Source organism: Paroedura picta, chromosome 4 (genome assembly GCF_049243985.1).
Source record: "Paroedura picta isolate Pp20150507F chromosome 4, Ppicta_v3.0, whole genome shotgun sequence".
Lineage (NCBI taxonomy): Eukaryota > Metazoa > Chordata > Lepidosauria > Squamata > Gekkonidae > Paroedura > Paroedura picta.
In genome coordinates this window covers 114,084,411-114,097,217 of record NC_135372.1, presented here as the reverse complement: position 1 = coordinate 114,097,217, position 12,807 = coordinate 114,084,411, and the positions used below count along the sequence as shown (strand labels likewise).

The window sequence follows — 12,807 nt, the reverse complement described above, 5'->3', positions numbered from 1 at the left end:
ACAAGCTTTCTTGCCTGGCACTGGAAGGCAAACATCTGACGCAAACTGAGTCACATAGTTGCTCAGAAACAATCACAGAGCTGTTCTGAAGTCTTGCTGATCAGCAGCAAACAGGCATATAAATATTTTAAATAAAATAAACAAAGTGCTGATGCAAAACCTGCGCTATTTCTTTTTTTGATTTAACAAGCTGAAAAGTTGTTAAATCAGTAAGCATGCTGTTATTCTTAAACACTAGCTTTAAAAAAAGCACTGCCCTTGTCTCCAGAAATTATATGTTCATGCTATGTAGGAACACACAGGAAAGTAAGACATGTGCAAAACAAAATCAAATGCCTCCTCTGGATCAGCACTATAAAAAAATGAGACCTTTAAATCTGAAGATTTCTGACTGCTACATCTGCCTTCATGACCATTATGTTCCATTCCCAAGTTTTATTTTGCATCTCATTAAAGACGTATATTCCTAGAGGAGATCAACCCCGACTGCTCTTTAGAAGGCCAGATCCTGAAGATGAAACTCAAATACTTTGGCCACCTCATGAGAAGGAAGGACTCCCTGGAGAAGAGCCTAATGCTGGGAGCGATCGAGGGCAAAAGAAGAAGGGGACGACAGAGAATGAGGTGGCTGGATGGAGTCACTGAAGCAGTAGGTGCAAACTTAAATGGACTCCGGGGAATGGTAGAGGACAGGAAGGCCTGGAGGATCATTGTCCATGGGGTCGCGATGGGTCGGACACGACTTCGCACATAACAACAACAACAAAGACGTATATGCTTTGAACTGTCATTTCTCCAGCCAGGGCATTTTCCCCAGAGCCTGTCTCCTCTCTTCCCTGGGGTTGGTGGGTACATACCTCAGATGCATAAGAGTCTTTCTCCTCTGGTTGATATGACTTGTAACTCCGGTCAAGTTCCACATTGGCACCCACATCAATGGTGCTGGTGTTGCTACTGCTGCGGTAGAGGTCAGAGGGCCTGCTCTCCCCGACGTCCCAGTCTGGGGCCTCCCTAAAGTCAGACTGCTGCATGCATGGGCAAGTTAATGAGAACAAACCAAAAGAGCAGGAAAAAAGAAAAGAAAAAACAAACAAAACAATGGGTCTTAGGAACAATAAGAGAACTACAAGACAACAAAAAGAATGAAGAGGAGGAGGAGCTTCACTACTGTGGTGGAAGACAAAGTGGAAAACAAAAGGAGACACAAAATGAGCAGACACGTGGGCTGGATTGTTTGGGGGAGGGGGAAAAGAGAGAGAGGGAAAAAATGCGCAAACACCAGTTATGGTGCCATGCAGTGCCAGGGGTGGGGTTGGAGCTAGTTGGGGTTGGAAGGGAATGGCCAGCAGCATGCACAAAAATAGAACTCTGAAAAATTGGAGTGTGCTTCAGGAGGTTGCCAATCCAGTCCAGCTCTCTGATCTCCCCCCCCCCCTCTTTTTAACCTTTTCTTGGGTCTTGGTGTAACACCAGTTCCTGAAGAGCCAAGGTGGTCTTAGCTACTTTGTTTTGTTATCCAGCAGTCCAGTCAGAAGGGCTGACAGCTCATGGATAGAGGACCACCAGATACACCACTTGTTTGTCAAGACATCATTTCCAACACCTAGTTTTAAGCCCAGTCTAAAAAGGGCAAATGCAGGAGAGACTGCTGGTAGGTAAAGAACACCTTACTTCCATAGCCCCCATGAACCTCCAGAGAAGTGACTGCATCAACCAAAGCAAGCATTTGGGCCAATGACTGCCTTCTGATGCTACAAAGGCTTGCAGCACAACTCCCTTCAGCTTTCTGAACTAGGAAAGATGAGACAACACTCAAAATCGGGAAATAGTTTGATCTTTCCTCTCTCTTCAAAGTTTGTCAAACAAGCCTTGAAATTTTCTTCCTGGGGCACGGCTTTGAAGCATAAATCCTAGAGTTAAGAAGAAATCTAATCTCATCCTTCAATGAACATTCCCCATCTTTTACACCCATAAATTATTACTGTCCAAAGTAAAGTTGGAGTTCATGCTCTTGAATTCATGTGAAAAAGCCAATACTAGGGGTACAACATTCATGTGTTATGCTCAAGATTTATTGTAAAGCCCAACATCTGATACTCAAGAGTTCTAGTGGACTGTAGACTTTAAAGCCATACCCAACTTGAAATAAAATTCAATTGATTTGAGTAAGTAAAAGTTTGATATTAAGCAATTGATTGCTTAATATTTCAGTTAGGACACAGCTAGGCCCAGAGTTGGGATATCATATTAATTTTTTTACATTGTAAATCGCAACAGTAGGGAATCCAGCACAGATTAGGTTTGAGATATATTTGAAAGGGATTCACTCTTTACCCCCCCCCCATGCTTCAATCCTGATCTCAATCTGCACCTCTTAAATGCCCTGTGATAGAAAATATATAGGCACCTATAAACACCTTTGTGAATTCCACATAGGACAACTTCCGGGAGCCAAGAGCAACTGCCAGAATAAATGGAAGAGGGGATCCAAAATCCCTGCACTGTAGCTCCGATCCAGATAATTTTTTCCAGTGAGAAATTGGTTTGTGGAATTCCAAACAGCACATCCACTTGTGGCTTCAAAAGCTTGCTTTTGCAGCCTGAAATAGCAGCTGCTAGCATAAGTAAAGTGCTATATTAACAGAATGTTTAAACTGATGATTGCTCATAAATTGTAGTCCTTATCACTTTCTACCTCCAGAACAATTATTTTGAGCTGGTTAAACCAATGCACTCCTCGTGGGAAGCTATTTCTCTGAAATAATCCCCAGTTTTAAAAATCAACCATGTTATCTCATCAGAGTTCAAATCTACCGGTTCCCCCCCCCCCAACCTAGTTAACTCTCACAGTGGTGCTATTTCAGGCAACTCTCTCCATATGTGAAAATGAGTTGTTAAAACTGAATGTTGTTTTTTCCCACCTCAAAAAATAAATAGGCTATCCGCTGAATGGCAGCCCTCTGGGCTAGGGCTATGTCATTTCTCTGATCTGCACAACACCTGCTACTAAATAAAATAAAAGCCAGCAGCAGACACAGCACGGCACACGAGTCTCTCCACCTCCTGCCCCACGCACACTCTGCTAAACCAGAGTCCTATCTCATTGGCCTTAGTTCCATGCAGTGAATCAGTTGTTAGTTTGTCATTGCACTCTAAGGAGGCAGAAAGGGGAAGTTATATTAACAGGGTCAGGTCCTGATTTGTTAAAGCAGAAGAAAACACCATGGCGAATAAAGCGATAATCACTGCAAGGGAATCACAGCCAACAACCTGTGGGGAAGCCCTCACCTGGAATTCAGAGCTATGCTCTTTCCGCAAAGCCTCTTTTGTGGCATCCTGGGAGTTGGGACTTGGCAACAAGTCTTTCTGGCAGTCACCAATGTGGTCCACCTTCTTTATGAAGCCATTCAGCTCCTGCTGGAGGACTCCAAGCCGCATCAAAATGGCACTGATCAGCTTGGAATCCGTGGTGCTCTCGTTATCCATGGCTTCGCTCAGGACTAGCTCTGCACAGTCATTATCCATGCAGAGCTTTAGGCTGGAGGTAAAACCGTTGGCATCTGAGATCAGGACATCAATGGCTTTGCTGACCAGCGCTGCCTGGTCCCTGACGTCAAGGAGGGTCTCAAAGTCCTTGGATCTGAGAAGCCTGCTAGGGCTGGTTTCATGAGATTTGCTAATATTGCTAAGACTATTTCCAGGTGCTCTCTCCTTAATATCGTTCTCTCCCCCAACTGGCACCTCTTTCCAAAGGGACGTTGGAATGCACTGGGCAGAGTCTCCAGCCTCAGCATCTGTCTCCAGCATGGGCCGGGTGGTCTGACATGAGGCAAGGTCACAGCGCTGCAGATTAGAAAGCAGGACTCGGTTCTCGTACTGCAGTTTCTTGACCTTGCCACTCAGCTCACTGATTTGGACCTTAGCCGAGGCCAACTCTTCTTGGGAGGTCTCACTGATCACCGAACAGCTGTCCTCAGAGAGGGTGATGTCCAGGTCATGATCTGACTTGTACTTATTAAGCTCATTCATGAGGAGCTTGTTCTGCTCCTCCAGTTCCATCAGTGACCTCCTCAGCAGCTCCGCCTCCTCCTCCACAAACTGTAAATGCCTTCTGAGTTCCATTATATTCTCCCCTGAGTCCCCACAGTTTGTCATGGAGAAGGAAAACCGGATGTCTTGCCCCAAGAGTTCTTTGTCTCCTTGCACCTTCATGTCATCCATTTCTGCTCTCAGCCCTCGGTTTTCAACCTCAAGCTCCACTATCCTCCGGCTCAAGATGTTGGCTTCTTCCTCAACAAGCTTCAGGTGGACCTTCAGCTCTGCCTCCCTGGAATGAGGGGAGTCAGCCAGCTCCTCTATGGAGAGGGAACTCTCCAGGTCCCCATACAAGGATCGATATTTCATCAGTTCTTCCTTCATACTGTCATTCTCTTTGGCTACCTTTGTCAGTTTTTTGCACATCAGAGCAGACTCCTCCTTAGCAAAATGCAATTGACACTTGAGGTCTGCATTGTCTTCCTAGGATTAAGAAAGAAAATGAGACACATATTAAAAAAAAAAAAACCCTGACATTTGTAAGGTGTATATATATGTGTATTGAGAAAAGGTAAAGTCCCAAAAGTATTTATACAGTGATTTCCAAAATCTACCCACACACTGGCAAAAGGTCTTAAGGGATTTATATTCACATTGAGAAGACAGCACTAGTCAAGACTATACATGGCTATCAAGCAAAGCTTGCTAGAAGAAACATAACCAGCAGAACAAGTTGTCTGGGTAATTCTGGGATTGGGTAAGGGGACTGGACTAGATGGCCTGTATGGCCCATTCCAATTCTATGATTTAATAAGGGACTAATTCAGCAACTATTATGGCTGGTGTAATCATACAACAAAAGAGCCTCTTGTGGCGCAGAGTGGTAAGGCAGCAGACATGCAGCCTGAAAGCTTTGCCCATGAGGCTGGGAGTTCGATCCCAGAAGCTGGCTCAAGGTTGACTCAGCCTTCCATCCTTCCGAGGTCGGTAAATGAGTACCCAGCTTGCTGGGGGGGGTAAACGGTAATGACTGGGGAAGAAAATGGCAAACCACCCTTTATTGAGTCTGCCAAGAAAACACTAGAGGGCATCACCCCAAGGGTCAGACAGGACCCGGTGCTTGCACAGGGGATACCTTTACCTTAATCATACAAGTCCAAAGACCAAGGAATGATCTAAGAGAACCGCAAAGAATGCTTTCGTGTAAAACATCTAGAGGCTAGATGATGGCAGCAAGCCTACAGTTTTCAAACTCTACAGGTTGGAACAGGTAGGAAAATAGAATGTCTGTGAAAAGGGTAAGTTACAAAAATGCCAAAAGGTCATCAAAGGAGAGTCAACCATCTTACAATGATGGGGAAAATCTGCAATCATATCTGCTTCAGAATTCTATCGGAAACTTCATCTCAGGGGAGCCCCACTTTCATGGCCACACTACCCACATGTAGATGTTTGCTGATTTTTTAAAAATAAAATAAAATCATTCAATATGTATATGTTCTATAATTTTAACATGTTTGCTTCTAGTACCAATAATTAAGAATAAAACAATCTCCAACAGAAAAACTGCCAGAACAGAAGGGGTTAAGAAAAGAGATTAAAACTGGGGGGGAGGGAAGGAGAGAGCAAGAGAGCTAGGGAGGGAGGGAATGAATCTCCACAACTGTAGTCTTTCCCCAAACAGTTTACCACTTGACTTGCATCTGACTCACATTACTATTCAAAAGATACGACACTGGATCCTTACAGGAACTTCCCAATACCACAACTAGAAGGGTGTGGGCTCTCCCAGAATTTTTAAAAACTTGGACCTGACATCACCTATTGTTCTTCTCTTACCCTCAAGGGAAGGAATCAGTGTCTTAGGATTTGGCAGAGGGAGAAGTCTATCTCTGAATCATGTTTTCCAAAGAAGGAAGGAAGGAAGGAAGGAAGGAAGGAAGGAAGGAAGGAAGGAAGGAAGGAAGGAAGGAAGGAAGGAAGGAAGGAAGGAAGGAAGGAAGGAAGGAAGGAAGGAAGGAAGAAGCCTCATGATAAATACATATTAAAAACAGGGGGAAATGAGCAATACTTCTAAACAAGTATGCAAAAATATAAAAATTGTAATGAAGGCCCACTGATTTCTCCTCATAATGATTTTTCTGTACCTTGGATTATTTTATCTTCCTTTCTTCAATAGTATGCAAGCTCGCTTTGGATAATCAAGTTCACTATCTTTCCAATTCCATGCACTCATTTAAGCGTACATGTATATATTAAACACACATACACACATTCTTATTACTTGTTTTTAAATAAGCCATAACGAAGAAAACAAGGCTACAGTTGGGATTGTGCTTCTGTTTCCAAACACAGTCAGAGAAATGTGACTAGGCCACTGTCTACACATTTCCATGCGCTGGATTTGTTCCCTTTCTTGAAAGAAATGGAGGGGGGGGGGACACAGCTCTGTTCTTACAGACTTTTGAAAGCAAGAAAACTATTAGGAAATGCTACACAGTTTAGAGAGTTCTTGGATTCCCTGTGGCAATTTGAGGATTTGAAATTTTCCCCTCAATAAATATTACCTCATAAAGAATGACCGTTAGTTTTAAACTTCAGTGTTCATTTCCTGTTTCCATGGCTCAGAGGGGGGAAGAACTCAGACAAATCTTTCCCCCAGTAAAGATATTCTCCACCAGGCACTCAAGAGCTCCTTTCCAGATGGCCAGTACAGTATGAACACTCAATTGCAGCCGTCATGCCTAAGATTGCATCAGCCCAGAGCTGAAAAGAGGCTATTATTAACTTTCCAAAAGTCCTAGACTGTTGTATTACAAAAACTTCATTGGACAGGACTCCAACGCAGCATGAAGAAACACCAAAAATTCACTGTCAAATAAGCCACCCATAGAAAAGCTGGGGACACAGTGAGCTTAGCCTTTGATGCAAGCAGGTATTCATGCTCTTGGGTGAGGCTGAGAGAGCTCTGATATCACTGCTCGGTCAGAACAATTTTATCAGTGCCGTGGTGAGGCCAAAGTCACCCAGCTGGCTGCATGTGGGGGAACGCAGAATCAAACCCGGCATGCCAGATTAGAAGTCCGTACTCCTAACCACTACACCAAACTGGCTCTCGCATACAATGCCGCATGTTTCTGGATACTGGGGCCTGATTTTCAAATGCTCACCGTCCTTCAAAAAAATTACATGCCAAATTACAAAAGCAACAGTGGTGTAATAGACTTATATCTGTCCACAGGGTTATCAAGATAAGAGACATTCAGGGGTGATTTGCCATTGCCTGCCTCTGTGCGGCTTCCCTAGTATTCCTTGGTGGTCTCCCATCTAAAAGCTAACTGGGGCTGACTCTGCTTAGCTTCCCAGATCTTATGAGATCAGGCTAATCAGAGCTAGGCAGATCAGGGCTACCTATTCCTTTAGAATGCATCAAAATATCACAACAGAGTGAGCAAGCTTCTACATTTCCCAGTCTTCACCAGGCGGAATGTACAATCCCCTGTGTTTCAGGGGATTCTAGTTCTGCAGCTGGGGGGGGGGGGTGTTAAAATAGAATCCTCACCCCCACCCCCAAAATCTGATACCAAAGATCCAGCCTGATTAAGTTCCAGAAAACCCAAAACTTTCATCACTGTCTTGTGATATTCTGCTTGGGGAGAAGTTCCTGCCAAAACTAAATGTAATATAAAGGGGAAACTCCTGAATGGCACCCAAATTACATGGTGAGTCCTGAAATTAGTTAGGTTGTGCTCTGTCTGAGGCACTTTTGCTGCATAGGCAGTCTAGAACAAAAAGAAACAGTGGATCAGCTCAATGTGTACACTTACATAAATGTTTAATATATGCACTGTGCATCTCTACTCAGAAGGAAGTCCCACTGTGTTCAATGGGGCTTGCTCTCTCAAGTAAGTGTATGCAGGACTTCAGTCTTAAAGAATCTGATGTTTTGAACACAGATCTCCCAAATCCTTCTAAAGAGTAGACAATTCACAGGAGAAGCTCTAGCCATTGGTATATAAGAATGGGTAAACCACTAACCCAGTATACCAACTGCATAGATGGCAGTCATGAACCTACAGAGAGAGACGATAGATTGGCCTTTTAAGGTTATTTTCCTTTCAAAAGAATCACATACTAGAGTATATTTGGCTGATATATGTGGACAGGAAGTCCGAGAGCTCTCACGAAGAGTGTGTAGCTTGGGAATCCCAACTGACAGAGTGTAGGGCATGTAACCTTTCTCCCACACAGCTGGATACTTTCTACGGACATCTGGGCTCTTCCCCTTGCACAGGCAGTGATACGGAGTGAAATAACTGGTACAGTCACCATCTTTTCCAGGTGTCCATATACTATAGATAAAATTTTACCTTAATTTCTGCACGGAAAGCAATTCCTGTGTATTGCCTTGCCTAGTATTTGCCAAGAAATACACAACCCGCCATCTGCCCATAGCATTCACACAGTGCACCCTTTCCAAGGCAGTGGAAGGACAGCATGCTGATGCTTGTTATGCTACCCTTTTGACACCTGAGGAATCTGAAGTACAAACAAGGATGTCATATCTGGCCCTGGCACTCAAGGGCACAAAAGAATCCTAGTTCTCAAGAACCACAACCCCTCTGGATTATTTTTGTTAGGGAGATAAAGCTGATGCTTCAATATATTATATGCTGTAAACATCCCCCTTTCAAGGAGAATCATGAATATACTGGCAAAGCAGCTCAGACACCCCAAATCACAAATATACTACAGATTTTCATAAAAATATGAAGTCTCTTAGCTATTCATCAAACAAATGTCCATGCACATTTACAGTATCAATTTTTGTCTTGGTGAGGGGCATAAACTCCATTTAAAAATCCACAATACATTTCAATGTGCTGCAATTCTTCCAAGCCCCCCATTTGGCTCTGCCACTGAGCTATTTCCTTTGCATCATTTGTTTCTTTTTAATGGAACTCCTTGACATTTGGGGGGATTTGGTTTCTTGATGTTCTACTGTTATTTGGGATCAGCCAACACACTACAGAGCATTTAACTATTACAACCCAAGCACTAAACCTACACATGAAATGAAGGGAGGGGGTTGCCAGCATAGTGTAGTGGTTAAGAGAGGCAGCTTCTAATCTGGTGAGCTGGGTGTGATTCCCCGCTCTACTACATGTAGCCAGCGGGGTGACCTTGGTCTTGCCACAGCACTGATAAAGCTGTTCTGACTGAGCTGTGACATCTCATGGTTGTCCAGTTCAGATGTTTGTGTGTGTTTGGTTATGTACTAGATCATACTGGGAGTTTGGAGAGGCCTCAGTTGGACTGAATGGGTATGACTGATTCCATTGTTGTCTTGATTGTTGGATGATTTTTGATTTAGAATTAGAATTAATTGGTGGAGTTGATATTAGGCATTAGTTAGGTAATTAATTTGGAGCAGATTGGGTAGTCAGTTTGGGTTGAGTTGCACTGAAGTTAAGCGGTTGAATTGATTGGGGTTGGGGAAAAATCAGTTTGGGGTAGATTGCAGCAATCAGTCAAGGTGAAGTTGGGTAGAAGGTGAACCACTGAATTGATTGGGGTTAAGAGGGGTAATCAGTTTGGGTTGTATTGGATAGAAGGTTAGCCTTCTCCCTTTCCCTCTTCTGGTTTACTGTTCTGGGTATTTCTTTCTTCTTCTTGGTATTTTCCATGTTGATGGGTCTGGTGTGGTTTGGGATCCATTGCACATGGTTCTCGGACGGCATAATATAAGGTCGGCAGGACTCCCAGCACCGCCTGTGGGTCAGGCTGCAGCAACAACTCCTGGCACCTCCTGTCAGATTGTGGCGATAGCAGAACCAGCCTGGAGCAGTATTAGTGGCTCCCGGGGCCATCTGAATCATGGTAATGAGGTGGCCCAACACAGTTTGGGCATGATGGCAGCAGCAGCCCAGCACAGTCTCCAACATCCTGGGCATTGGTGAGTTGAAGGTGTCCTGGGCAGTGATGAGTTGGAGGTGGTACGGGGTTCTCCACACGGCGTGAGTCTGCAGGGCAGCAGCAATGGGCTCAGTGCGTGTCTCCCACAGCTAGTGTGGCACTTGGCAGCTGCAGGTAGATTTACCTTTGTTTGTTTGTTTCCTTTATTTCGGTCTCTCTTTGTTAGGTTTCTTCTGTATCTTTCTCTTCTTATTATTAAGTTTCTTGGGAAACTTTTCGTCAGGGTTAGTGTGTTATCACTGTCGTTTAGATTTTTCCTTTGGGAGGGGGATCCCAAAGTTTTAATTGATTTGGCATTTAATTTATCATTTTGATTGATTTTTGGTGGCTTTTCATGGGCTGGGCTAATTTAATTTGGGGAGCAGTCTGCTTGTTTGACTGCTCCGGCCACCATCTTGACATTGACATATAAGAACCAACTCTTCTTACTATTATTTAAAATGTATTCATTAGCATTCCAATATGCATAAGAAAGCAACTGCATGAGCAGCTATCCCCAAAATGCCCCTGCTGTACCCTTACACCTTCAGCTTTGATTCTTTGCATCACGGTACTAACGTATTTTAGAGCATCTGGAAAATTAAAAAGCTCTCAGCTCATCAGCAGATGGAAAGTACTTATTTATCAGAGCATGTTGCAACTCGTAAGTATGCAACAGCAGGGTAAAGGTGGGCAAGCTAAGACAATTTGGAAAATGTACAGATCTGCTGCCCATTCCTAATTAAGGCTTTAATTACTGTGACGTGCACGACTGCTTGAACCATAAAAGCTATAGTGCGTAGCGTCCGATGAAAGATGAGTAAAGCAGAGCTCACCACCCAGCTTGTCTACAAAAACTCCCTCCTCACCCAGTCGCCCCACTTATTTGCACCACGTTTATTGTGCTTTTTAAAATGCCACCCAAGCTTGAGCCTCAAAGCTCAATGCACGGCTTTCCTAACACAAGGAGCAGCTATAGATCCCCATGTTAGAGCACGGTTGCACTAGGCTTAACACATTTGGCTCAGGAAGCCATGTGCTAGAACTTCCTTTCATAACCCACACATTTCACACAGCCAGTGTACAAGAGTCAACATCAACTGTGAATGACGGTCTAAAAGAACATGAATTCTGTCCTTGTATACTAAGCAGTTATTTATATTCTGGCACTGCTTCTTGTATTTTATATAGTTTTGTCCTTCACAATCTGCCTTGAGTCTCAATGAGAAAGTGGGACAAATAGTCAGATATTCCCACAGCTAGTACAGCCTTTTATGTTGTGCACACACCACAGGCTGAATTGCCAAAGACAGCAGAAACATACGCACAATATGGCTTTAGAGCGATACCTGGGCAGATGATTTTTTGTCTGTCTTCCCAAGAGAGCACGATCCTCTTTTCTTCAAAGAATTCTGAAATAAAAGGGAAAATGGATTAAAGACTAAGCACTGGTGATTATTTCGCAGCATAAGCAGACTTCATATCAGTTCCAGGCCCTCCTGATTTTGTATTGTTCAGGTATCTCCATCTACCTGGATATAAATACATGGTAAGAAGGGTGGCAACAACACTGGATTAAGTACCAACATGACACTTGAGTAATCTACTCCCTTTTCGATTTAATTTAAGGGCTGACTCTGAGAGAAATGCGTTGGTTTATATTCTGACATCCATAGTTACATTCAGAAGGAGAAACTTAAAATTTCCAAAAATGCTGAAACCATGGAAAAAATAGTTTTTTTAAAAACTCAGTATATGCAATACCTATTCTCAAATCAAGTAAGCTTATTTTACTGATTTAACAACATGAATCGACATACTGTTAAGAGTTTCCATATAAAATTATACTATTTGGTATATTTATGAAACTTTAACTATATAAATGCCTTTTTTCCTGTAATATCAAAACATTCAGCCATTCAACAGTGCATCAGCATCACACACTTATCACCTCTGGAAAAAATTAATCACATACTCATATTAATCACATAAACAATAGACATGTATATTAACATACTTTAGGATGCTTTGGGCTGATCCTGCGTTGAGCAGGGGGTTGGACTAGATGGCCTGTATGGCCCCTTCCAACTCTATGATTCTATGAACATGTATTGTACAAGAGTGGGACTCACTACAGCTTATGTGAGGAGGGAATTTCATCTCCATACACTCCTTTTCTTCCTCTTGTGTTTCCTCTTTGCCACACCCTGGCAGTGCATGTAGCTTTCCCCCCTACTAACCTCCCTCTTTTGGGACCCTGCCCCCATTTGCCCTCTCTATAGCAGTCCTTCCCCTTTCCCATTTACCCTGCCCCCGGCTTTCCCTCCCTCTAGCAGTCCACCCCTTTCCTTTCCTTCCACCCACCTACCCTTTGTTCCAATTTCCCCCTGGCAGCGGCTATCCCTCAGCTTCTCTTACTTTTTCCATTTCTCCCCCCCCCCTTCAGCTTTTCTTTTTTTCCTTTCACCTTGAATAAAAAATCTAGCGAAAGGACAGTACTGACCAGCATCCCAAGTAAGGGAGTATATCCTCCCACATTAAGGCTTGGCTGTAGTGACATTTACAGCAAGAAAAGCATAGCTGGTCAAAAGTAGCAATGTGTGTTATAAATGAAGCAGATATTCCCAAGTGATCACAAATAACTTGAAACTACATGGAAATTTTGGTCAAAATGTGCCATTCTGATCTGGACAGGCAAAACCCCTCATGGCATATAGACAGGAACCCTCCATGTAAGACCAAAAGCATAGCACAGGGAATTATCTCCAACTCTGTCTTCAAAGCAGGGAATAGACTTAGAAGGCGAACAAACACAGC

General features: G+C 43.4%; 1 protein-coding gene across 4 annotated transcripts in view; it reads right to left on the bottom strand.

Moving 5' to 3' along the window:
- MTCL2 (microtubule crosslinking factor 2) overlaps positions 1-12,807 on the bottom strand; it is a 97,979-nt gene that overhangs the window by 34,804 nt on the left and 50,368 nt on the right. For 2 of the 4 annotated variants that reach the window (XM_077335250.1, XM_077335249.1), the window contains exons 4-6: positions 11,340-11,402; positions 3,289-4,518; positions 858-1,025 (exon numbers count right to left, since the gene is read on the bottom strand). In XM_077335250.1, coding sequence (XP_077191365.1) covers positions 858-1,025; positions 3,289-4,518; positions 11,340-11,402 — 1,461 coding nt within the window. The remainder of the gene's footprint in view (positions 1-857; positions 1,026-3,288; positions 4,519-11,339; positions 11,403-12,807) is intronic. The other 2 variants (XM_077335251.1, XM_077335252.1) reach the window with 2 other exon arrangements.